General features: G+C 64.8%; 2 protein-coding genes across 3 annotated transcripts in view; both read right to left on the reverse strand.

Moving 5' to 3' along the window:
- Positions 1 to 9,976, reverse strand: part of INTS3 (integrator complex subunit 3) — a 41,790-nt gene extending 31,814 nt beyond the window's left edge. Inside the window, exons 1-3 of the mRNA XM_075445331.1 lie at positions 9,380 to 9,976; positions 5,405 to 5,488; positions 4,193 to 4,276 (exon numbers count right to left, since the gene is read on the reverse strand). Of these exons, the coding sequence (XP_075301446.1) occupies positions 4,193 to 4,276; positions 5,405 to 5,488; positions 9,380 to 9,475 (264 nt within the window). The 5' untranslated portion in view covers positions 9,476 to 9,976. The remainder of the gene's footprint in view (positions 1 to 4,192; positions 4,277 to 5,404; positions 5,489 to 9,379) is intronic.
- Positions 9,977 to 10,969: 993 nt separating this feature from the next.
- Positions 10,970 to 22,322, reverse strand: NPR1 (natriuretic peptide receptor 1). 2 transcript variants are annotated; one of them, XM_075444985.1, is made up of 21 exons: positions 21,617 to 22,322; positions 20,019 to 20,218; positions 18,204 to 18,317; positions 17,411 to 17,546; positions 17,174 to 17,265; positions 16,942 to 17,077; positions 16,767 to 16,851; positions 16,531 to 16,651; positions 16,377 to 16,451; positions 16,190 to 16,267; positions 15,977 to 16,081; positions 15,712 to 15,783; positions 15,453 to 15,612; positions 15,205 to 15,360; positions 14,651 to 14,819; positions 14,422 to 14,568; positions 13,581 to 13,698; positions 13,287 to 13,461; positions 12,134 to 12,232; positions 11,968 to 12,059; positions 10,970 to 11,294 (listed from the first exon to the last, which is right to left on the reverse strand). In XM_075444985.1, the coding sequence occupies exons 1-21, from the start codon at positions 22,293 to 22,295 to the stop codon at positions 11,232 to 11,234; spliced, it is 3,072 nt and encodes a 1,023-aa protein (XP_075301100.1). In that variant the 5' UTR covers positions 22,296 to 22,322; the 3' UTR covers positions 10,970 to 11,231. The 2 variants fall into 2 exon arrangements, with proteins under 2 accessions (XP_075301100.1, XP_075301099.1); XM_075444984.1 differs by having other exon boundaries at positions 13,581 to 13,773.
- Positions 22,323 to 22,594: the final 272 nt, after the last annotated feature.

The raw sequence follows: 22,594 nt of genomic DNA on the forward strand, positions 1-22,594 counted from the left end.
TTGAAATGCTAAATGAACACCCACAAAGCAGAGCCAGACTCAAAGCCTCCACACAGACAACAACCCGGCCAGGAATGCACAACTTCTCCCTCGGATGCATCGGTTTTGAAAAAGAAACGCGTACGTCACAGCGATGGGAGAACGCAGGGGACAAAGCTGGCGCAGGACACGCCGGCCAGGGAGCACGCGGGATGCCAGCTCCCCTGCGGTCTGCCCGGACTCGGATGGAGCTTCTGCTTCGTTTGGAAAATGCTGGTGTCATCAGGTCCCTGCCCTGCCCGGATCCCACCTCCTGCGCTTGATGACAGCATCACGACCACCCATGGTCATCGCCCCTGGCACTTCCCTCAGAGGAGGGAGCATTTCTGCACCCTCAGGAGCAGCCACGAGATGAACGTCTTTCATCTTAGAAGCTTTCCTTGGTGGCCAGTAGCTTCCTCTGTGTTCAGAAAACTCATGCTTTCCTGGGTGAAACAGCCAGGCTTTGGTTTTCTGCCGGATTTGTGCGAGGTGCGGTGTCCACGTCTCCATTTCAGGCCACCGAGAGGCCCTGCGATCCGGCCCCGACGGTGCGGATTAGCTCCCGACCAGCCGGGCTGCTTCTGGCAGCACCCTCAGGAGAAGGGCTGGGACAAACAGCTAGAAGGGACGCTCTGAGGGATTTCATTCTGGCTGAGCACTGAAGTCCCAGCAGGCAGGACACCGTAATCCTCTCACCTAGGGAAGTCCGGCAGCTCTTCACCTTGCTCACCGCACACCTCCTCAAACCCCAGAAGCAAACACTGCAGAAAACCAGAACTCAAACCGCGGCTACGACGTCGCTGATCCTCGGCCCGAAGTACAACCGGCCAGAGGAGAACCAGCCCCATTCCACCAGGGTCACGGGAGTACGGCGCGTCACCGACCGGCTGCTTTCACCGGTCACAGCAGACCCCTGCCCGACAGCCTCCGGCACAAGGAGGACAGCAATAATCCAAGGGAAGGTGCCTGGAGCAAATCCTCAGGGCTCCAGCAGCTGGGGGGTGGGGAGAAAACCTGAATTTCTTGATTATTGCCAAGGCTGCAAACAATCCATCGTCTCCTCCCTGCTCGGCAGATTGGAGCCGCTGCTCGCACAGGCCGTTTAATTAACAGGAAGGAACAAATGACAAATGTTCGCTTTAAATGAGGGGAGAAGAAAAAATAAAAACAAACAAAATAGAAAACAGCCATCGAGTGGAGGAGAGAGGCCCCCTCCGGCCCGGCGGCGGGGCAGAAGAGGCACACGGCGGGCAGACGCCGGAGGAGATGTCAGGGAAGCGCTGGGCTCATCTGCGGGGAGGGCTCCGTGCACTCTGATCCCGGAGCAGGGCGTTAATTAAAGTGAGAGGTGCCGGGCGGAGGAGGGAGATCTGACAGATCAGCTGCTGTCATTTTGATATTTGAAGGTGGTCAAGTGTCCCTCCTCGCAGCTGGACGAGCTCAGCACAGCTAATCTCTCCTGGCCGGAGTGCCGAGGCAGCAAAGCGGCAGGAGGGGACCCGCGTGCTGCAGCCCAGTCTCCCCGCAGCGAGGGGAGGGCTGTGCCACCGTTCCTTAACCGCTCAGCCAGGGCACGGCGCAGCTCAAGCCCTCTCCCAAAAAGGGAGGGAGATGTGTTTTAAACAGCCTCTCCGGGAGGGAGCGGGGGTACCTCCGCCTCCCCTCCGCGCACCAGCAGATGCAGGTGGGGGACAGCCAGGGCACGGTGCGAGACGAGCCGGATCCGCGCGCCGGGGACGGACATCGACCGAAGACACACGAGGTGACCGAGCAGACGGCGTGAGATGCCTCTGCCAGCGTGCTGGGACCGCAGCAACCCCCTGCCTGGCTTTCAGGGCTACAGGCACTAAAATACCCTTGACTGCAAACACGGCCAGCTACAATATCCCCTTTTTTCGGGTCCCAGGAGGGTGGTGAAGCCTCATGGGGCATGCTTGGTTCAGAGCAGCACCACCTCCACACCAACCTCTCCGACACAACACTCCCACGCCGACGTCCGAGGTTGCGACTCTCCACCCGTGACCAGATGTGGGAACGGTCATTGCAGACGACCGGGGCTGGCTGCACCGAGCATCCTGGACCCGTGGGCTTCTCGCTGGAGGACGAACAGAGCTCTGCCCCTCCGTGTGACGACCTCAGAGCTCTGATGAGGCATCTTGCGAGGCTCTTCAAAGTCAGGAAAGCGCTAGCCCCTCTTCACAGGCAGGGAGCAAAGGCAAGGAGTAACTCCCCGCCAAGGCCTGGCAGAAAATCACCGCCTGGCTTCCTGTCCTTGCTGTCTGGACACAGGGCAGGTGGCAGCAACAGATGACATCAGAGCCCCGCAGACTGGCAGATCCAATTACTCCCTAAGAAAAGTAACGTGCTCCCAAGAGCAGATCTGACAAGAGCAGGACCACCAGCCGCCTCTAATTAAGGCGACCATGAGCAGCCAAGCTCGGAGGGACGGCGTCAGTGCCTGTCAGCGGCTCGGTCGCAAGGGACCCGGACCGGCCGCTCACCCCCCAGCTCCCCTTTGCCAGAGGAGACCACGGAGGGGAACGTGCCAGGCTGGTTTATCCCGGCCCCTTGCAGGGGCACGCCCAGCGAGTGCCGTCCAGATGGAAAGCTGGAGCACGCCGGACTCGCTCAAGCTTCGCTTCCAGCGTATGGAAGCACCCAGCCCAGAAGCTTCACGCTCAGCTCACGCCGTCTGGATGCTCCCCACCGCATCCCAGCTGTGGTCCCCCACACCCTAGAGGGGAGCAGAGCGTTCTGTTTGACGTGGAGGAGGTTCGCCTTTGGAAGACCATCCCGTAGAGCGCTGCAACTGGAAATACTCTTTGGCTCCCGCAGTGTCTTTGAAACAAGGATGTGTCCAGCGGTGCTCCGAGCCTCAGCTGGATTCAGCCTCTCCACCTTTACCGTTCTTGTGCTCAGAGCACACGGCAGAATCAGGGCAGAGCCTAAGGACAGCGGGGCTGGGGACTCTGCGGTCAGGGTTTGGGAAGGCCTTTAGCCAAGCAGACAGAATAAAACCCAGCCACCCAACCGAAGAGAAACCCGACTCGCACCAGCACCGTAAGCAATCAGGGATGAAGGCTCCCAGGAGAAGCGCGTTTTGCTTCCAGGAGGCAATTTCTGGAGAACGGAGCCGTGCCTTCATCGACAAGGACTGTCTCATCTAGCAAGGCCAAGGCAGCTCTGAGTTCCGGGAGCTAATGTGCATCTATTGTTTTGGTGGAGAGAGCTCTGGCCTCGTAGCAGTGATTAAATCAAGAGGAAATATTGCATGAGTCACCTTCGGTCCAGCACAGCAGCGCCAGGATTTACAGAGCATCCCTAACGGCACGCCGCTCAGCCGCCTTCAAGAGGCCACTTCAACCCTTTCAGATCCCAAGCAACACCTCTTAACCGAGACGCATCCAAACAAGCCCCCCCGGGTACCGCTCGCCACGCACGGCCCTTCCACCGTGCTTTTGTTTCTCCTTGTAGCTGCTACAAATAGGTCTGGTTTCTATAACAAAACACCATTTTCGGCTCCCTCCCCGAGCACCCCCACTCTGTAGCAACAGCAACAAATCCAGATCCAAGATGTTCAGAACACAAAACATCCATCCTCCCGTACGTAACCGCAATTTTAAAAATCATGCTTTACAGCAGCGTTCAAGAGAGTTATTTAAAAATTAAATCCAGTCCGTGAAATTAATAGAGGTGGACTGCCAAAAGGCAATTTTCTCCAGGAACTGAACATGTTCCTCCTCTAGAGTCCTGGTGATTATTTCTGTAGGCATCTACACGTGGCTCCCAGCACGCAAATCCATTCTGGACCTCCAAAGACAAGACAGAAACTGGGAAAGGCCTTACAGTTTCTTGAAGAATGAGTACCCACCTCCCACAGCGAGAAACAATTAATCCCAGGGCTGTGAGAGAACCCAGCCGAGCTCCCTTCCCCGGAGCAGCAGCTGCTGCAGCCCCGGTGCCGCGCGGACGCAACACCACCAGGAATGGTCCAAGCGAAGCCACTGCCCGGCTACAACAAACACTGCTCAGCGCCGAGGGTTCCGCCCAGGCGCCTTCCGACGCCTGCACGAGACCCGAAACTTCCACAGCTCCGAGCTGCCGGCTGCCTGGAAAGCAAAAATCTCTCGAGGACAAACTTTCCGCGCTCGCCGACGGGCGCAGGCCTTACCTTCTGCGCCTGGGCAGGTTCCGTCAAGACCAGAGTGAAGAGACCCAGGCAGATCTCCTCGTGCTGGGGGGTTCCTTTGCATATCTGAGGGAGAAAAACGCAAGTGCCACCGGTGAGCAGGGGCGCCGGGAGGGCAGAGGAAGGGCAGCACAGCCACAGGGGGAGGAACCCCCCCTCAAGCCCACCCAACGGGCGGTCGGCAGAGCACCCAGCAGCCCGCGAGGAATTCAAAGCAGGATCACGGGGGAACACAGAACACACACAGGGTCTCGCCAACATTTGTACCGCGTCGCAAAGTTAACGCTGGTGCAATCTCTCAGAACCAAGCGCTTTCCCGTGGCTTTAGGTGGACCATTTCGGGGTATCTCGCAACCAAGCCCCAGAGAAGGGCGGCAGCAGCCCCCTGTGCCCTGCCCTGCAGCTGGGGACCTGCCCAGGCTCTCCTTACAGCCTGCTCTACGACCGGCTCAGCCGAGCGGGCAGGCCTTTCGCGAGCTTCAGAGCCCTGAAACCCAGCCCGGGTCGCCGACCTTTTCCCGTTAAGGGAAGGCAACTCTGTACCACTGAGCCCGACAGCCCAAGGTGTTCTGGGGAGGAAAAAACACAACCAACACGCCCGAGAACCCATTAACATCTCACACAGCGGTTTTCCTTATACGGTAACATCTGCAGCTTGCTGGCAAGCATTTTCAGAGTCTGCAGAGTTAGAAATAAATGCTCCATCCCTCAATAGAAAGGCTGAACCTGCCCTTTCCAGTGCTCTGGCTGTTTGGAGGCCAGGAAGAAGCTGATCTGAGCAGCACAGGAGTACAAAAATACAGGAGAAACGCAAACACCAGCAGCAGACGCCCGGTGCCGGACTCCTGCGCGGGTGCTCCTGTGCACAGCACGCACGCGCCGGGAGCGCACCCAGCCAGATTTCAGCAAGAAACCACACTGCGGGTCAGCTTCCAAAAAGGGGATTAAACCAGGATTAAAGCCACGAGGCTGCTTTGTCTTTTCACTGTAATAGCTCCGAGAATCCTCGATAGGCTGAGAGCAGCGAGCGCACAGCGGGCTCCGCTCCCCAGCCTCTTCGTATCGTCCCGGTCTTTGTGCCTTGCTCCCAGCTTGCACACCCGCTCCCTCAGACAAAGACCCGCGCGGGTACAACGGACCACGAATTCTTCCATCCAGGCAGGATTTCTTGTCTCTGAAGGAGATGACACTTACGTGGGCATTGAGGGCATCGTTAGCTTCTCTCTCCGACAGCCCGTTGGTTAGCGACGTCACGATGCCCACGCACCTCTCCAGCCTCTGAAACAGAGAAAAGCCAAACATCACAAGCTTGGAATCACAGAATCACAGAATGGTCGGGGTTGGCAGGGCCCTCTGTGGGTCATCTAGTCCAACCCCCTGCCCAAGCAGGGTCACCTACAGTAGGTTGTAGAGGACCTTGTCCAGGCGGGGCTGGAATATCTCCAGAGAAGGAGACTCCACAGCCTCCCTGGGCAGCCTGGGCCAGGGCTCCGTCACCCTCGGAGGGAAGAAGTTCTTCCTCATCTTCAGCTGGAGCTTCCTCTGCTCCAGTTTGTGCCCGTTGCCCCTTGTCCTGTCGCTGGGCACCACTGGAAAGAGTTTGGCCCCATCCTCCTGACACCCACCCTGCAGATATTTGTAAGCATTTATTAGGTCCCCTCTCAGCCTTCTTTTCTCCAGGCTGAACAAGCCCAGCTCCCTCAGCCTCTCCTCGCAGCAGAGATGCTCCAGTCCCCTCCTCATCCTCGCAGCCCTGCGCTGGACTCTCTCCAGTAGCTCCTCATCTTTCTTGAACTGGGGAGCCCAGCACTGGACCCAGCACTGCAGATGGGGCCTCCCCAGGGCAGAGCAGAGGGGGAGGAGAACAGGTACGCGTCCTCGCCGACACCAGACACAGCCGAGGCTGCTCTGCCCCCCACCCAAACACCCGAACAGACAGACAAACGGCCAGCGACGCCACAGCCGTTCCTGGCTCGCGTCAAGGCTCCGAACCTCCCGCCAGCCGGAGAAGCTACCGCTTCACCAATGCTCATTTATTCACAGGTTTGGGTTTCAAACACTGCTGTCACTGCTCGAAGAGCCAAAAAGTAAATGTGTGATTATCCAGCGATACCAATACTGACGTCACTTCGATACGAGGCCAGGACGCAGCCGTGCAAAGGCTGAATTTGAGGCAGGGTTGTCAATCCTTGCTCCGAGAGCGGAGCCGCACCCCGAGGTGATGAGGTGTCCCCGGCCCCCAGCGCAGGGAAGCCGGAGCCCGTCACCCAGCAGCTCCACAGCGCGAGACCCACCGCTCCCGGGCGTGTGGGAACCCCGGGCTGCGGGGCAGCAGCCTGGAAACCTTCTGTTCTCATCACTTCACATCTGAGCAACTTCTGGCCGAGAACGAAGGGCAGGAGCAGATGTTTGCACGCAAGCACCCCGAGGGATGAAGTGATGGGAAGAGCCACAAAGTCAGAACGGGTAAGATATAAGAGCGCAGGCATGAAAATACTGGAGAAGCAAATGGCAAAGGCTTCCACTCGAGAGAATTCAGAGTTGCCCCATTTTCACGTCAGGCACGAAGCAGAAACGGTTTCTCCTGTCCGGCGGGCTGGGCGACGCTGTCAGCCGATGGCTGCCTGCGGTGCGGGGATAGCGTGAGCAGAGCTGCGTGGCTCCGGGCCCATCCCCTCCCCACCTCGCGGTGCCGTCTCGGGGACGGTGACAGAAGGGCTGCGTGGCCTCACAGACTCACCACACGCTCAACTGCAGGGCTCCTCACACGCCGAGGTCTGGCTCTCGCGCTACGACGCGCACGGTGAGACCTTCTTCTCCACTAAACTCCTCCATCAGCAGCCGTGGTGCCACGCGAAGGCGACGTGCCCTGCCTCCTTTGCCGGTGCCACCGCTTCCACGCCAGAGCTGCGGAGCCGGCTGGATCATTTCGACCACGGCAGCGACTCGAGGGTCACCGGCAGCCAGCAAACGAGGTCTCGCTTGCCTGGAGTTTCCCTGGAGCCTACAGCTAACGGAGCAGTGACCCCTCTGCACCAGGGAAAAGCGGCAAACACAGCCTAAGGCAGGCAATAAGCAGGTTACAAGAAGGTTATTTCTACACAGTCCCTTCTTGATTAAAATGCAAATGCATCCCACCGATAATGGAACTGATTAGCGACTCCTCAAAGGGGCTGCAGTGAAGAAGCTATTGAGAAAGAGGTCACCATGAAAGCAGACGCACCGGTCAGTAACGCAGAGGTAACGCCTTGGTGAAACCGGCTCTGCTCCCGGCCAAGCTCCGGCGTTACGGAAGCGCAATGGGGCAAAACCCATGAAAATCCCAAATCCAAAGCAGGTGAATTATTTGAAAGGGAGGACGAGATCCTGTGGCTGGAAAACAGAGTGTGAAAATTCCCAGAGAGAAATGAGACAACCTGCTGGCAGATAATGCAGCCAAGGACCCACCAGAAGAGCCCTGCAAGGAAGCTCGGCGTCAGACGCCGTCTTCGAGCCGAGACCTGCCGACGGACTTGCAGGATCGGGGTTTGGATTCCCTTCCCGGGACGAGCGGGCGACGCACCCGCACTGTCGGGCACACGGGCTGTCGGCAAACGGCGTTTCTACCTTTGAGCAAGTTTAATGGTTCACATTCCCATAAAAAGCTCCGCTGCCTCCACCAAAACCCCCAGCGGATCGAGACGATGGTTTCCTTGTGTTAACACCTGGCACGAGATGTATTTTTACGCGCTCTAGTCCTTCCGACCACCTCTTCCTCCCCAAAACAGACGTGTTCAACTCACTGCCACCAGCAGCTCCGACGACTGCCGATGGGAGAGACTGGAGGAGGTTTCTCCCTAAACACGGCAGCCTCTTTGCTGCGGAAACTCGACGCGCATCGATCACGCGTGGGTTTTCCTACGTACGCTCCGGTTCCTGTTTGCTGGAGTCTTTAACCAAGAAACACAAAACTTGTGTCAGTCCATCCATCAGCGCTCAGGAGCGTAACTGCCGCCCAACCAGCTTCTCCCAGCTGCCTGGGCTTTCAGCCGAAAGCGCTGCGTTCCAGGGGCTCAGGAGGGACGGGAGGAAGGCTTGGCTCCAGAAAGTCTTCTCCTTCTGGGACCCGCGGTTGCCTGGATGTGTCACCATCACCAAACCCGAGCTCCACCGCGCTCACTGACTCGCGGCAGCTCCTTCCCGGATCCGACGCTCTCGGGGGAAGATGCGGGTGAGAGCGACCCGGCGCCCAGCAGATCCGCTTCGGCGGCCTGGAGCCCATTTCCAAGCCCAACTGCAGCTCCCGGCCATGGCGGGCTCGCAGAGCGGCACGGGCCCGAAGCTGGGAACGTTCTGTCCAGACCTGGACAGGACCCAAAACACACACGGGGACCGACGAGTGCTTTGAAGGAATATAAATACGCTCCAAATGGCAAAGGACAGCTTCCAGACCTTGAGACCCAGCTATTCCAGTTACCACCCTGTTTTTCTCCCACAATGGAAATCCAACATGATTTTTTCCCCCCCCTCCTCGCCTGCACTGTTTCACGAGCCCCAAATACGCTCGTTTCCATCACGCAATAAATAACCAGTCGCTCCCACAAGTCCAGCAGCTCACGAGAGCGTCGCCGCTCGCGCGGCACCAGCGAAGCCGGCCCCGCGTCCGGGGTCAAAGCTGGGTTCCCCGATTTAGGAAGACCCCCGTGCGATGGCCGAGCTGCCCCTGCGAGCCCGGGGTAAACCAGGGCCTGAGCGATGCGTCCGCCTCGCCCGGGCCCCCGCGCCACCGGCTCTTCCGCACCAGGAACAGATCCCAGTCGTCCTGGGGAGACCCCAAACCTTCCCCATCTGTAAAGGAACCAGCTCCCTTTCCCCAGCGCAGGTGGAAGAGCTCGGTGGGAAGCAGGACAGCGCTGCGTGACTCGGGGCCTGGCCAACGCAGGTCAGGAAGTCTCCCAGACGCCGGGAAGATGAGTCCCAGTGGTCCTGGGCACGAGGGAAGCTTCGGAACCCCGCTCCGAAACCATCGCCAGGCAGACCCCGGCTGGGAGGGGGTTTCTGCTGCGAGCGAGCCCCCTCCTCGCACAGGGACGGGCAAGGGGAGCAGCGGGCGCTGCTCTGCCCGCACCCCGCGGGGGCTGAGACCCCTACTCCCCCGGAACCCCCCTACCCTGAGCCCCAGGCACCTACCTCCTCCAACTCATCCTTGGCATCCAGAAGAGTGGAAACCAGCAACTTCCCTCCTCCTCCTCCTGCTGCTCCCCCCTTCCCCTTCTGCATCTCCATGGCCGGGGGGGAGGGGGGGGGAAGGGAGAGGGGGGGAGAGCAGCCCCTACCCGGGGGGCTTGGCCTGACAGGAGCTCCCCCTTCTTGCCTGGCGATCCCCCCCACCCAGCTCCTCCTCCTGGGGGGATGGGGAGGGGGTGTTTAGCGGACACCCCCCCCCCCCTCGGGAGCACCCCCTCTCCTCCGCTCCTGCAATGGGAAGCGATGGGGTGGAGGGGACGGGGGGACCCCCGGCTGCTCCTCAGGGGCCTCACCCCGGCCCGGGGGGGAGTACGGGGGGGTGGAAGGGCTGCTCTTCGACTAGGGCAGGCCTAGGGCCTGCGGCCTGCGCCGGGCCGGAGGGGCCGTGCCACGGGGGGGCCCTCGGGGAGGGCGCTGGAGGGCGGGCGGGGGGTGCGGAGGGATCCCGGGGGGGCTGCGGGGAAGGGCCGCGGGTCCCCGCCGGCCGTGCCAGAGGAGGCCTGCGGGGGGATGGGGGGGGGGAAGCCCCCGGGAGAGGCCCCCGGTGCGGGAAGCGGGGTCCCGGGTGGGGAGGGGGCCCTCCGCGGCGTGGGGGGGGGTGACAGGTCCCGCGGGGCGGGCCGGGCGCGGCGGCTGCCGCCGGGGCGGGGGGGGTTCGGCCGGGCGGCGGGGGGGGGTCTCGGTGCCGGGGGGAGGGGAGCGGCAGCTCCGCACCCCCCGCCCAGCGCCGCCGACCGGAAGTCACTGGGAGAGGGACGGCAGGGCCCGGGGGGAAGAGGAAGCGCAGGACGGCCGGAAGCTGCCGCCCCTCCCGTCCGCTGGCCAATGGCAGTAGCGATACGGCTCGGAGTGACAGCGCGACTAGCCGGCCGGGGGGGAGCGAGGCCACCACGAGCTGCTCGGCCAATGGAGCGGCGGGGGCGGGGCCTGCCCTGGGAGGACGCTCCGCCCTCCCGCTCCCGGGGCCGACGCGTGCGGCCGGGACCCCCCGGGAGCCTCGGGACCCGCCGGGAGCCTCGGGACCCCTCCGGGACCCCCCCGGGACGGGCACGGCCGGGACCCCTCCGGGACCGCCCCGGGACGGGCACGGCCGGGACCCCCCGGACCCCGCCCTGGGCGGGCACGACCGGGCACGCAGGAGTCTCCCGGACCCCCCTTCGGGAACTTCGGGACCCCCCCCCCCCCCCTCAAGCCTCCCCCTTGGGCAGCCCCCCCAGTCCCGTGCCCTCGGGACCCCCCCCAGCCCCCTGCCCCTCACAGCCGCCCCGTCCTGGCTCCCCCGGCCCCGCAGAGCCCCCCCCCATAAGACCCCCCAGGGGTGCCCCCCTTGCAAAGCCCCCCCGGAGCCCTTGCAGGGGGCTTGCGCCGCTGTCGGGGTGCTGCTCGGGGAGACGCCCCACAGCCCCCCCCTCCCGCCCCCCGGGACCACCCAATGCTCCGTGGGACCGGGGTGCACGAGGCCACCCGCTGTGGGGTGCGGGGGGGGGGGGGGGCGCAGGGGGACCCCATTGAGACCCGCGGCGAATGTGTCCACACCAGCTTTATTATAAAAATTAGAGCTCTCGTGACCCCCCCCCCCCACCTGGGGTCTGGGGGTGTCCCCGGCCCCCCTCCCCCCCCCGGGCCCCGCTGCTCCCCGGATCGGGCCACGGGGGGTGCTCGGGGCCAGGGTCCCCCCCCCCCCGGGAGCAGTCGGGGTTCAGCTTGGGGATCGCGCCCAGCCCCCCCCCCGGTCCGGGGGGGCTCTGGGAGGTGCAGGGTCCCGGGTGCTGCGGGGGGGTTGGGTGGGGGGGTGTCAGCCCCGGGTGCTGCTCCCGCGCTCCCCCAGCAACCAGTACGTCCGCACCTTGCCCTTGCCCTGCGGAGAGAGGGGGGTGGGCTGCCGGGGGGCCTGGTGCCCCGGGGGTTGAGGTGCAGGGGGGGCCCATTGCCCCAGGGGGTTTGGGGTGCAGGGGGGGGCACTGCCTGAAGGGTCGGGGTGCAGGGGGGAACCCATTGCCCAAAGGGTTGGGATGCAGGGGGGGCCCATTGCCCCAGGGGCTTTCGGATGCGGGGGGGGGCCATTGCCCAAGGGATTGGGGGGGGGGGTGACTGCCCCAAGGGTCGGGGTGCGGGGGGGGGGGTCCATTGCTCCAGGGCTTGAAGTGCAGGAGGGGGTCCGTTGCCCCAGGGGGTTTGGGGTGCAGGGGGAGCCCATTGCCCCAGCAGCTGGGGTGCAGGAGGGGCAAGTTGCCCCAGGGGGCTTGGGGTGCAGGGGGGATCCACTGCCTGAAGGGTTGGGGTGCAGGGGGGGCCCATTGCCCCAGGGGGTTTGGGGTACAGGGGGGGCATTGCCTGAAGGGTTGGGGTGCAGGGGGGGCCCATTGCCCCAGGGGGTTTGGGGTACAGGGGGGGCATTGCCTGAAGGGTTGGGGTGCAGGGGGGGCCCACTGCCCCAGTGGGGCTGCAGGACGAGGATGCAGAGCCGGGACCCCCCCCGGGGCAGCCATCGGGGGGGGGGGGTCTGGGGCCGTTGGGGGGCCGGGGCGCACCTTCATCTCCACGTCACCCCGCAGCTCCAGCTCGAAGCAGCCGAACTCCTCCAGCACGGCCTTGGTCACCTCCGAGATGTGGATCTTCAGGGCTAGGGGGGGGCAGCCCCGTCAGCACCCATGGGTGCCCGTCCCTGTCAGCACCCATGGGTGCCCGGCCCCTCACCTTCCCCGTTGGACTCCATGCGCGAGGCCGTGTTCACCGTGTCCCCGAAGAGGCAGTACCGGGGCATTTTGAGACCCACGACGCCGGCGCAGACGGGTCCTGTGGGACCCCCAGTGAGTCCCCCCCCACCTTCCCGGCAGACCTGGGTCCCAACCCAGCCCTGCTGTCCCACCAGGTGCCGGTGTCCCCTCCCCGGTCCCTGGGAGGGCTGGGTGTCCTGTCCACCCATCCCTGCTGGTCCCTGTGGGTGCCGTGTCCCCCCGCCCCACAGACCCGTGGGGTGCCATGTCCCCCCGACCCATGAGCTCATGTGGGTGCCATGTCCCCATCCCCACTGACCCACGCGGGCGCCATGTCCCCGTCCCTGTCCCCACTGACCTCTATGGGTGCCATGTCCCCATCCCCATCCCCTGTGGATGCCATGTTCCTGTCCCCATCCCTGCTAACCCACGGGGTGCGATGTCCCTGTCCCCAGCCCCGCTGATCCAACGGGGTGCCATGTCCCCATCCCTGGTAACCCATGTGGGTGCCATGTCTCTGTCCCCACTGACCCACATGGGTGCCAAGTCCCCATCCCTGTCCCCAGTGGTCTGTAGGGGTGCCAGGTCTCCATCCATGTCCCTCCTGACCCATGTAGGTGCCATCTCCCCATCCCCATTGACCCACATGGGTGCCATGTCCCCATCCCCATCCCTGTTAACCCGTGTGGAGGCATGTCCCCTGTCCCCATCCCTGCTGGCCCACATGGGTGCCATGTCCCCATCCCTGTCCCCACTGGTCTGTAGGGGTTCCAAGTCTCCGTCCCCATCCCTGCTGACCCATGTAGGTGCCATCTCCCCATCCCCATTGACCCACATGGGTGCCAGGTCCCCATCCTCATCCTTGCTAACCCATGTTGACGCCATGTCCCTGTCCCCATCCACACCGACCCACGTGGGTGCCATGTCCCCATCCCTGTCCCCACTGACCTCTATGGGTGCCAGGTCTCCATCCCTGCTAAACCATGGGCTGCCATGTCCCTGACGCATGCCCACTGACCCACGGGGTGCCACGTCCCTGTCCCTGTCCCTACCAACCTGTATGGGTGCCATGTCCCCGTCCCTGTCCCCACCCCGCCGACCCGTACGGGTGCCCCGTCCCCGTCCCCGCTGACCGGTGTGGATGCCGATGCGCAGCTTGAGCTGCTGCTGCGGCCGGTGGCGGATGCGGAAGGAGCGGACGGCGTCCAGCAGCGCCAGCGCCATGCGGGCAACCTCGCGGGCGTGCAGCTTCCCGTTGCGCACCGGCAGCCCCGACACCACCATGTAGGCGTCCCCGATCGTCTCCACCTGGGTGGGTGGGTGGGACGCCGGCGGCGGGGACGCGCCGTGGGTGCGACGCCGGCTCTGGGATGGCTGCCGTGACCCGCGGTGCGCGCGTGTTCACGCGTGTGCGCGCGTGTCCTCACCTTGTAGACGTCGAAGTTGTCGATGATGGCGTCGAAGCAGGTGTAGAGGTCGTTGAGCAGCGTCACCACCTGCATGGGGGTGCTCTCGGCCGACAGCGCCGTGAACCCCACGATGTCGCTGAAGTAGATGGTGACGCTGTCGAAGGCCTCCGCCTGCACCGTCTCCCCTCGCTTCAGCTGCTCCGCCACCGAGCTGAGGGGGGGGTATGAGGGGGGGGCACAGCCCCCCCAACCCCTCCCCAGGGGCACGGCGTCCCCAGCCCTGAGCCATGCTGGGGGTCCAGGGTCATCCTTGGTCCCTTTAGGTACCCCAAGCCCCAAAGAGCTATAGCAGGGGGTCCTTGGGGTCTCCAGCCCTCCAAGCACCCCCAGCCCCGAACAACGTCAGGGGGGTCCTTGCGGTCCCCGGTCCCTTTAAGCACCCTAAGCCATGCAGCAGTCTTGGGGGGTCCCCCAGTTCCTCCAAGCATCCCCAGCCCCAAGCCACGTGGGGGTCCTTGGGGTCCCCAGGGGGTCCCCAGCCCCTCCAGGCACCCCCAGCCCCAAGCCACGTGGGGGTCCTTGGGGTCCCCAGGGGGTCCCCAGCCCCTCCAGGCACCCCCAGCCCCAAGCCATGTGGGGATCCTTGGGGTCCCCAGGGGGTCCCCAGCCCCTCCAGGCACCCCCAGCCCCAAGCCACATGGGGGGTCTTTGGTGTCCCCAGCACCTCCAAGCACCCCCAGCCATGCAGGGCATCCATGGGGGACCCCAGGTCAGGGCGGGCAGGGGATGCCAGAGTGGTGCCCTGGGGTCCCCAGCAGTGGGGGGGTGCACAGAGGGTGGGGGCCTCCCCGGTGCTCACTGGGGCAGGATCTGGTAGAGGAGAGCCTCGGCCTTGCGTTTCTCCTCCAGGTAGGCTTGGGTTCGCTCCTCCACCAGCTCCTCCAGGTTGTTGGCGTACTGCTCCATGCGCAGCAGCAGGTTGTCCAGGATGTTGCTGCTGCTCTCCCTGCGGGCAAGGGGTGAGCACCCACCTGGGGACCCGTTTCGGGGTCACCCATCACCCACGGGACTGGGGGAGGCAGAGGTACCTGTTGAACTTGCGGAGCTGGACCTTGATCTGGTTGAAGTCGGGGCGCTCCAGGACGTCCTCGGCCCAGCAGTGCTGCATCAGCTGGCCCAGCTCCTCCATGTGGCACCCCACGTTGGCTGAAGGGCGGAAGCTGGGGCGCTCCCCGCTCTTCACCCGCTCGATGATCTCTGCGGAGCCAAGCGCCCGTCAGCGGGTCCAAGCACCCATCAGCAGGTCCAACCACCCATCAGCTGGTCCAAACACCCATCAGCTGGTCCAAACCATGCAAAGGCAGGGCTAAGCACCCATCACAGCATGTCCAAGCACCCATCAAGTGAGGCCAACAACCCATCAGCAGGTCCAAGCACCCATCAACAAGGCCAACAACCCATCAGCTGGTCCAACAACCCATCAGCAGGTCCAAGCACCCATTAATGAGGCCAACAACCCATCAGCTGGTCCAACAACCCATCAGCAGGTCCAAGCACCCATTAATGAGGCCAACAACCCATCAGCTGGTCCAAGCACCCACCAGTTGGTCCCTGGCACCATCTCCCCAGCTCTCCTGCTCACCTTTGGGGCTCAGGTCCAGCCCCTCCACATAGAAGACGCCGTTGCGCAGGGCGATCTCTTGCAGGATGATGCCGAAGCTGTAAACGTCGCCCTTCTGCGTGCCGCGGGCTGGCGGCGACTCCATCCGCAGCAGCTCGGGCGCCGTCCACAGCTTCTCTGTGGCACCAGGGAGGGGGCTCAGGTTGGACAGGGACCCCAGGCTGGGGCTGCTCCCAGGGTTGGGGGCTGAGGACGGGCTGGGCGCTCACTGGCGAAGAGCGCGTGGGAGTCCTCGGCGTCGGAGGCCACGCGGAAGCTCTCCAGCCCGTAGTCTGTGATCTTCAGCACGAAGCGGCTGTCCACCACGCAGTTGGAGGACTTCAGGTTCCCGTGGGAGATGATCACCCCGTTGTGCAGGAACTGCATCCCCTGGCAGGGCAGAGAGCGGTCAGACCTTGTTGTCCCCTCCTCCATGGGAATGAGGGACCCTGACGGGAACTGGGTGCCCCGTGGGAACCAACTCGTTACCTTAACGATGTCATGGGTGAGGGAATAGCGGAACATCCAGTCCAGTGTGATGCTCTCGTTCTCCAGGATGTCCTGGGGACATCAGAGCCACGTTGCTGTCCCCCCACCACGGGTGGTCCCAGGATGGGGGATCGCATCCATCTGCCGGTGGTGGTCATCTCCCTCCCACCCCGGGCTCTGGGCAGCCCCGACGCTGGGTGATGGGCGCTGGAGGGAGAGGTCCCAGCCCTGGATGGCTGCTGGGGCGCCGGGACCTGGCCGGTACCTGGAGGCTCCCGCGCGGGCAGTACTCGGTCAGGATGCAGATGTTCGGGGAGTCGGTGCAGGCACCGATGAAGCGGGTCAGATGCTCGTTTTGGACATCCCGCATCTACGGTGGGGCAGGGTGTGGGACCAGGCTCACGCCACGTCCCACCCTACCCAGGGGACACTGGGCTGGGCATCCCCCTCCCACCACGCTGAGCCGGGGTCCACCTACGTGCTTCAGCTCAAACAAGACCTTGCGCGTCAGCTCGATGCGCTTACGGTTGAGGTGCTTCACGGCCACGAGGTTGCCCTGGGGAGACATGGGGTGATGGGTGCCTGGTGGGGTGATGGGGGCGCGGTGGGGTGGTGGGTGCCTGGTGGGGTGGTGGGTTCCCATCGCTGCTCCTGCATCCTCATACCTTGTAATACGCCGTCTTGGCGTAGACCTGGAACTGCCCCTCCATGGTCATCAGCGAGCCGTAGTTGGAGCCCCTCTGCGGGAAGGGACGTGGGGTGAGCCCGGTACCCGGTCCCCGTCCCCGGGGCAGAGCTGGGGACGGGACGGGTGCTCACCAGGGAGAGGGTGAGCTTGCTGCCGGCGGTCCGGAGGTGTTTCTCCAAGCTGCTCATCTGCACGTCCTCCCAGCGGACCCGCCACAGCTCAGCCGCCAGCTCCTTCTCCAGCTGCAGCTTCCTGCGCCGGGAGGGCAGGGCGAGACCCCCCATGTGTGTGTGCCCCCCCCCCTCCGGCCTCGCCACCTCCAGGGACAGCGGCGCAGCCTCGGGGTCCCCCTCCCCGACCCCCCTACCTGTAGATGAAGAAGGAGATGACGGTGATGGCCAGGAGGATCAGGCTGACCACGAGGGACAGGACCTCCAGGATGGACAGGCTGGCTGCGCAGCGAGAGGAGGGCGGTGAGGGGCTGGCGGGTGCCCGGGGTGGGGGTCTCGTGTTTTGTGTCCCCCCCCCCCGACACCGCTCACCTTTGCGGCACAGGGGGTTGCTGTTGTCGAAGCCGCAGGGCGGGACGTCGGAGGGGACCGTGTTCCCCGGCCAATGGATCTCGCGCCCCGGCACCATCTGGATCTTCTTGGTGGTGCCGTTGTAGTTGGCCACGATCTTGGGGGGGGGGGGGGGGGGGGGGGGGGCGAGAAATGGGTGGGAGGAGGCCCCCGGCCGCCCCACGGGACCGGCTGCCCCTGCGCCGGGGCTCACCTGGAAGTCCCCCCGCACGGGGTCCATGTCCCACAGGGAGTAGTCGCTCTCCCGGTCCCCGTTCTCGTCGATCTTCAGGAAGCCGGTGACGCCTGGGGACAGAGGGTGAGGGGCTGAGGGAGGGCACTGGAGACCCCAGCCCACGGGTGGGGGCTCTGATCCCAAAGTGTCATCCTGGGAGTGGGGCAGGTGGGCGCCTGGCAGGCAGCACCCAGCTGGGACGGGGACGGGGCTCACCGTAGAAGGTGCGGTTCCACATCTGGCGGGTGATGGCGGAGGCGTTGGCGATGGAGCCGCCCCGCTCCAGCGTCTCGTTGACCGCCTGGGCGTAGAGCAGCACCCCGTCGTGGAAGGCGGCCGCGATGAAGTTCATCTGGGGGTGCGGAGGTGGCTCGGGGATGGGGCACCCCCAGGAGTGTCTGTCCCCTCGTCCCCAGCAGCCTCCGCTCAGTCCTGTGTCCCTGGCTCCATCCCGTCCCCCCTTGTTCCTTTGTTCTCAGCTTCATGCCCTGACCCCCAGCAGCTCCAGCCCCATCCCATGTCCCTCAGCAGCTCCATCTCCATCCATCTCTTGTCCCCAGCTCCATCCCATGTCCCTCAGCAGCTCCAGCCCCATCCCACGTCCCCTCGTCCCCAGCTCTGTCCCTTGTCCCTCAGCAGCTCCAACTCCATCCCCTGTCCCTCAGCAGCTCCAGCCCCATCCCATGTCCCTCAGCAGCTCCATCTCCATCTCTTGTCCCCAGCTCCATCCCATGTCCCTCAGCAGCTCCAGCCCCATCCCACGTCCCCTTGTCCCCAGCTCTGCCCCCTTGTCCCTCAGCAGCTCCAACTCCATCCCCTGTCCCTCAGCAGCTCCAGCTCCATCCCATGTCCCATTCTCCCCAGCTCCATCCCCTGTCCCTCAGCAGCTCCAGCTCCATCCCTTGTCCCCAGCTCCATCCCATGTCCCCAGCTCCATCCCACATCCCTCGGCAGCCCCAGCTCCCCCCGTGCCCCCCAGTTTTCCCAGCTCCATCCCCCCGTGTCCCACCAAGCCATCCTTCATGGAGAAGTTGAAGTGGGCGAGTGCCTCCTCCTTCAGCCGTGCCAGGAAGGGCCGGTACTCAGGGTTCTCAGGCTCCTTGTAGGTGATGATGGTGACGGCCTGGGATGAAGGAGAGCGGCTGGCAGCAGGGTCGGTGGGACCCCACCGGGGCTGGGGACCCTGCCCGCTCCCCTGGGGGCCGGGGCTCGCGGGCAGGGGCTGCAGGGCCCTCGGCTCCAGGCAGCGCCGGAGCTGCGACCCGGGGCCGTTAATCTCGTCTCCTTCCTCCGCGGTGGCTGCCAGCAGCGGGGAGCGAGCAGGGGCAGACGGGGGCTCCTCCGCCAGCCCCGGCACCCGCCGTGGCCCCGCTCCCCATGCCGGGGTGGGCACATGGGGGGATGCCCATGGACATCAACACGTGAGTGGGTGCCCAAGGTCATACACACGTGGGTGGATGCCCATGGCCATCGACGCATGGGTGGGTGCCCACGCCTGTGCGCGTGTGGTGGGTGCTCATGAACATGCACATGCGGGTGGGTGCCCATGGACCTCGACAGGTGGGTGTGTGGACAAGAACGTGCCATGGGTGTGTGTCCATGGCCATCGATGTGTGGGTGGGTGCCCATGCACATCTAGGGGTGCCTAAGGATGTGCACACATGGGTAGGTGACCGTGGACATCAACGCATGGGTGGGTGGCCAAGGACATGCACACATGGGTGGGTGCCCATGGACTTGCACACGGTGGTGGGTGTCCATGCCTGTGCACATGTGGGTGGGTGCCCATGGACCTCAACACGTGGGTGGGTGGACAAGGACGTACCCACATGGGTGGGTGCCCATGGATACGTACACATGGGTGGGTGCCCATGAACATCTGGGGGTGCCCAAGGACATGCTCACATGGGTAGGTGCCCGTGGACATCAACACATGGGTGGGTGCCCAAGGACATGCACATGTGGGTGGGTGCCATGACCATCGACACGTGGGTGGGTGCCCATGCATACATACACGTGGGTGGGTGCCCATGGACATCTGGGGGTGCCCAAGGACATGCTCACATGGGTAGGTGCCCGTGGACATCAACACATGGGTGGGTGCCCAAGGACATGCACATGTGGGTGGGTGCCATGACCATCGACACGTGGGTGGGTGCTCATGCCCATGCCCACATGAGTGGGTGCCCATGCATACATACACGTGGGTGGGTGCCCATGGACATCTGGGGGTGCCCAAGGACATGCCCACGTGGGTTGGTGCCCGTGGACATCAACACATGGGTGGGTGCCCAAGGACATACACATGTGGGTGGGTGCCATGACCATCGACACGTGGGTGGGTGCTCATGCCCATGCCCACATGAGTGGGTGCCCATGCATACATACACGTGGGTGGGTGCCTATGGACATCTGGGGGTGCCCAAGGACATGCCCACGTGGGTTGGTGCCCGTGGACATCAACACATGGGTGGGTGCCCAAGGACATACACATGTGGGTGGGTGCCATGACCATCGACACGTGGGTGGGTGCTCATGCCCATGCCCACATGAGTGGGTGCCCATGCATACATACACGTGGGTGGGTGCCCGTGAACATCTGGGGGTGCCCAAGGGCATGCCCACGTGGGTTGGTGCCCATGGATATCAACACATGGGTGGGTGCCCAAGGGTGTGCACACATGGTTGGGTGCCATGACCATCGACACGTGGGTGGGTGCTCATGCCCATGCCCACGTGGGTGGGTGCCTGTGGACATCGACACATGGGTGGGTGCCCGTGCCCACGCGTCCTCGGTGGGTGCCGTGCGGAGCCCCGTGCTCACCTCGAAGGCTTGCCGGGCGCTGGCGTCGTGCTGGTCCCCCCGCTTCCAGGGCCGCTGGGGCTCGGGGAAGCGGCTGCCCTGCAGGCTGGCGCCGAAGATGTCGATGTAGAAGAAGGCGTAGTCGCCGCGGGTCAGCCCCTCGCGCCCCGCCTGCAGCATCAGCTCCCGCAGCGTCTCCGGGGCGCAGCAGACGTAGACGACTGCGCGGGGCGAGACGGCTCGTGGCACCCCGAGACGCCCCGCTCCCCGAGGGACCCCAAGACCCAGCGTCCCGGGGGGGCCCCGGTTAAGGCGTGATGCGGGAGGGGGTGGGCGCTGGGTCGTGCTGCCGAGCGGGGTGCCGGGGAGCGGGGGGTCCCGAACCCCGCTGCCTGCCCCCCCCCGTGCCCTGCCAGCCTCTGCCCTTGGCCGCGGGCGCCGGGCAGAGGTTTCCTGTTTTCCCAGCTCCGTTTCCTCCTCCCCGCGGCCCAGATCGCCGGCAGAGATTGATTCTGGGCGGCGTGGCCACCCCGGTGCCGTCTGCCCCACCGCCACCGTCCCGTCGGCACCGGGTCGCGGTGCTGGCGAGACCCCGGGGTGCCGCCTGGCACGGGGCACGGCTCTGCCGCCCACCAGCACCGTGGTGCCCCGAAACAGCACCCGCCGAGGGCACGCGGCAAGATGGCGAGGCCGGGGACGGCCGGATGCCACCCACCCAGTGCCAGCCCCGCCGGCACCCGCTCCCGGGTGCCACCCGCGATGGCTCCGAGCGGAGCCGCTGGCAGGGACGGGGACGGGGACGGGGACGGGGATGGAGCCAGCTTGGGTCACCGAGACGGAGGGGAGCGGGGTGGGCGGCCGTGCTCAGCAGCTCATGGAGGGGCACGACGCAGGGTGGGAGTCCGGGGGGGTCAGGGTGCGGTGCTGGGGCAGCACACGCGTGTGCGGTCACACGGCATGCCCGTGTCCGGCTGTGCAGAGCTGTGCACAGCCGTGTTCTCCCGTGTGCTGCCCTGCACACCCGTGCACACCCGTGTTCCCCCATGTGCTACCCCAAATGCTTGTGCACACCCGTGTGGAGCCGTGTCCTGCCCCGCACACCCGTGCACACCCGTGTGGAGCCGTGTCCTGCCCCGCACACCCATGCACACCCGTGTGGAGCCGTGTCCTGCCCCGCACACCCGTGCACACCCGTGTGGAGCCGTGTCCTGCCCCACACACCCGTGCACACCCGTGTGGAGCCGTGTCCTGCCCCACACACCCGTGCACACCCGTGTGGAGCCGTGTCCTGCCCCGCACACCCGTGCACACCCGTGTGGAGCTGTGTCCTGCCCCGCACACCCGTGCACACCCGTGTGGAGCCGTGCGGAGCCATGCACGCCCACGCTCCCTCGGGTAGAGCCGCGTACAGTGGGGCAGAGCCATGCACAGCCGCACACTCGTGTAGAATTGCACACGCATGTGCTCACCTGGGCATGGCTGCACACGCCCGTGTGCTGCCGTGAGCACCCGTGCCCGGCCGTGTAGAGCCGTGCCCGGCACTGGCACCCCCCGCCACCCCGTCCCCTCTGCACGGCCGTCCCCCCGCCGTCGCCGGTGCGTGTCCCCCCGGCACTCACCGCGTCCCTTCTGCTTGATCTCCTGGATGATGAAGGAGAAGTTGCCGCTGTCGCGGAAGACGATGTCCATGACGGTGAGGTTGCGCAGGGTGGGCAGCTGGACGTACAGCCCCTCGGCGGCGAAGAAGTACGGCCGGTCGTCCACCTTCTCGTCCCAGTAAACCAGTAAAGCCCGCCGGGTCCAGTTGAAATGACGGTGCAGCTGCACGCCCAGTTCGCCCAGTTTGCGGTGGCTGGGACCGGCGCGGGTGGTCAAACCGAATTGCTCCTGCTTGTCGTCGAAGCCGTGGGCTTCGGCGCCCGCCGTCACCAGTGGCAGCCGCCAGTGGCTGGTGAAGCGGGCGACCGGCGCTGCCGTGTAAACACAACCGGGTCCCAAAAAAGCGGCGGGGTGATGAGCGAGCCGGAGGTCGACGGCGGCCAACGGTGCGGCCATTTCCGAACAAACGCCGTGTCGATCCTCGCTGCTCCCGAAAACCCACCGGAGATGAAAACCCGGTAATAAATCGCGACGGGCGTTGACGGCGGCGACGGCCAAACGAACCGCCGGCCCCACTCGTGGCCAAGCCCACGGGTAGGTGAGGTTGCGTTCGGGTAAGACCACGGCGAGAGTCAGCGCCGTCGGTCCCGCCGCCGCCGCCGTCACCGCGCCGCAGAGCACGGCCAGCACCGCCAGCATCGCCCACGGAGAGTGGCGTTGAGTGGCGTTGAGTGGCTTTCCTCCCCCCCCACTCCGAAGCCCTTCCTTTCCCCCCACCCCTCCCTCCCGTGACACAAAGGGCCGTTATCATCCACGCCGAGCTTAACTCCTTCCTTCCCGACCCCCCACGGAAGAAGCCGAGGGACGATGGGGCCGCCCGGTGGTGGGTGGGGAAATCCCCACTCGTGGGTTGTGGTGTGGGTGGGGGGGATACTGGTGATGGGTGGTTGGGGTCCCCGTGGCGCGGGGGGACACGTGGTACGGCCGTACGGCGTCTC

The sequence above is a fragment of the Opisthocomus hoazin genome, chromosome 30, assembly GCF_030867145.1.
Source record: "Opisthocomus hoazin isolate bOpiHoa1 chromosome 30, bOpiHoa1.hap1, whole genome shotgun sequence".
In the NCBI taxonomy this organism is placed as follows: domain Eukaryota; kingdom Metazoa; phylum Chordata; class Aves; order Opisthocomiformes; family Opisthocomidae; genus Opisthocomus; species Opisthocomus hoazin.

Excerpts from the sequence above, each read along its gene's own strand:
- NPR1 (XM_075444984.1), bottom strand. The coding sequence starts at position 22,295 with ATGCTGGCGGTGCTGGCCGTGCTCTGCGGCGCGGTGACGGCGGCGGCG. Across the intron at positions 15,361-15,452 it reads CTCCCACGCGCTCTTCGCCA|AGAAGCTGTGGACGGCGCCC; the intron begins GTGAGCGCCCAG and ends CTGGTGCCACAG. Across the intron at positions 14,820-15,204 it reads GCTGGACCTGAGCCCCAAAG|AGATCATCGAGCGGGTGAAG; the intron begins GTGAGCAGGAGA and ends TTGGCTCCGCAG.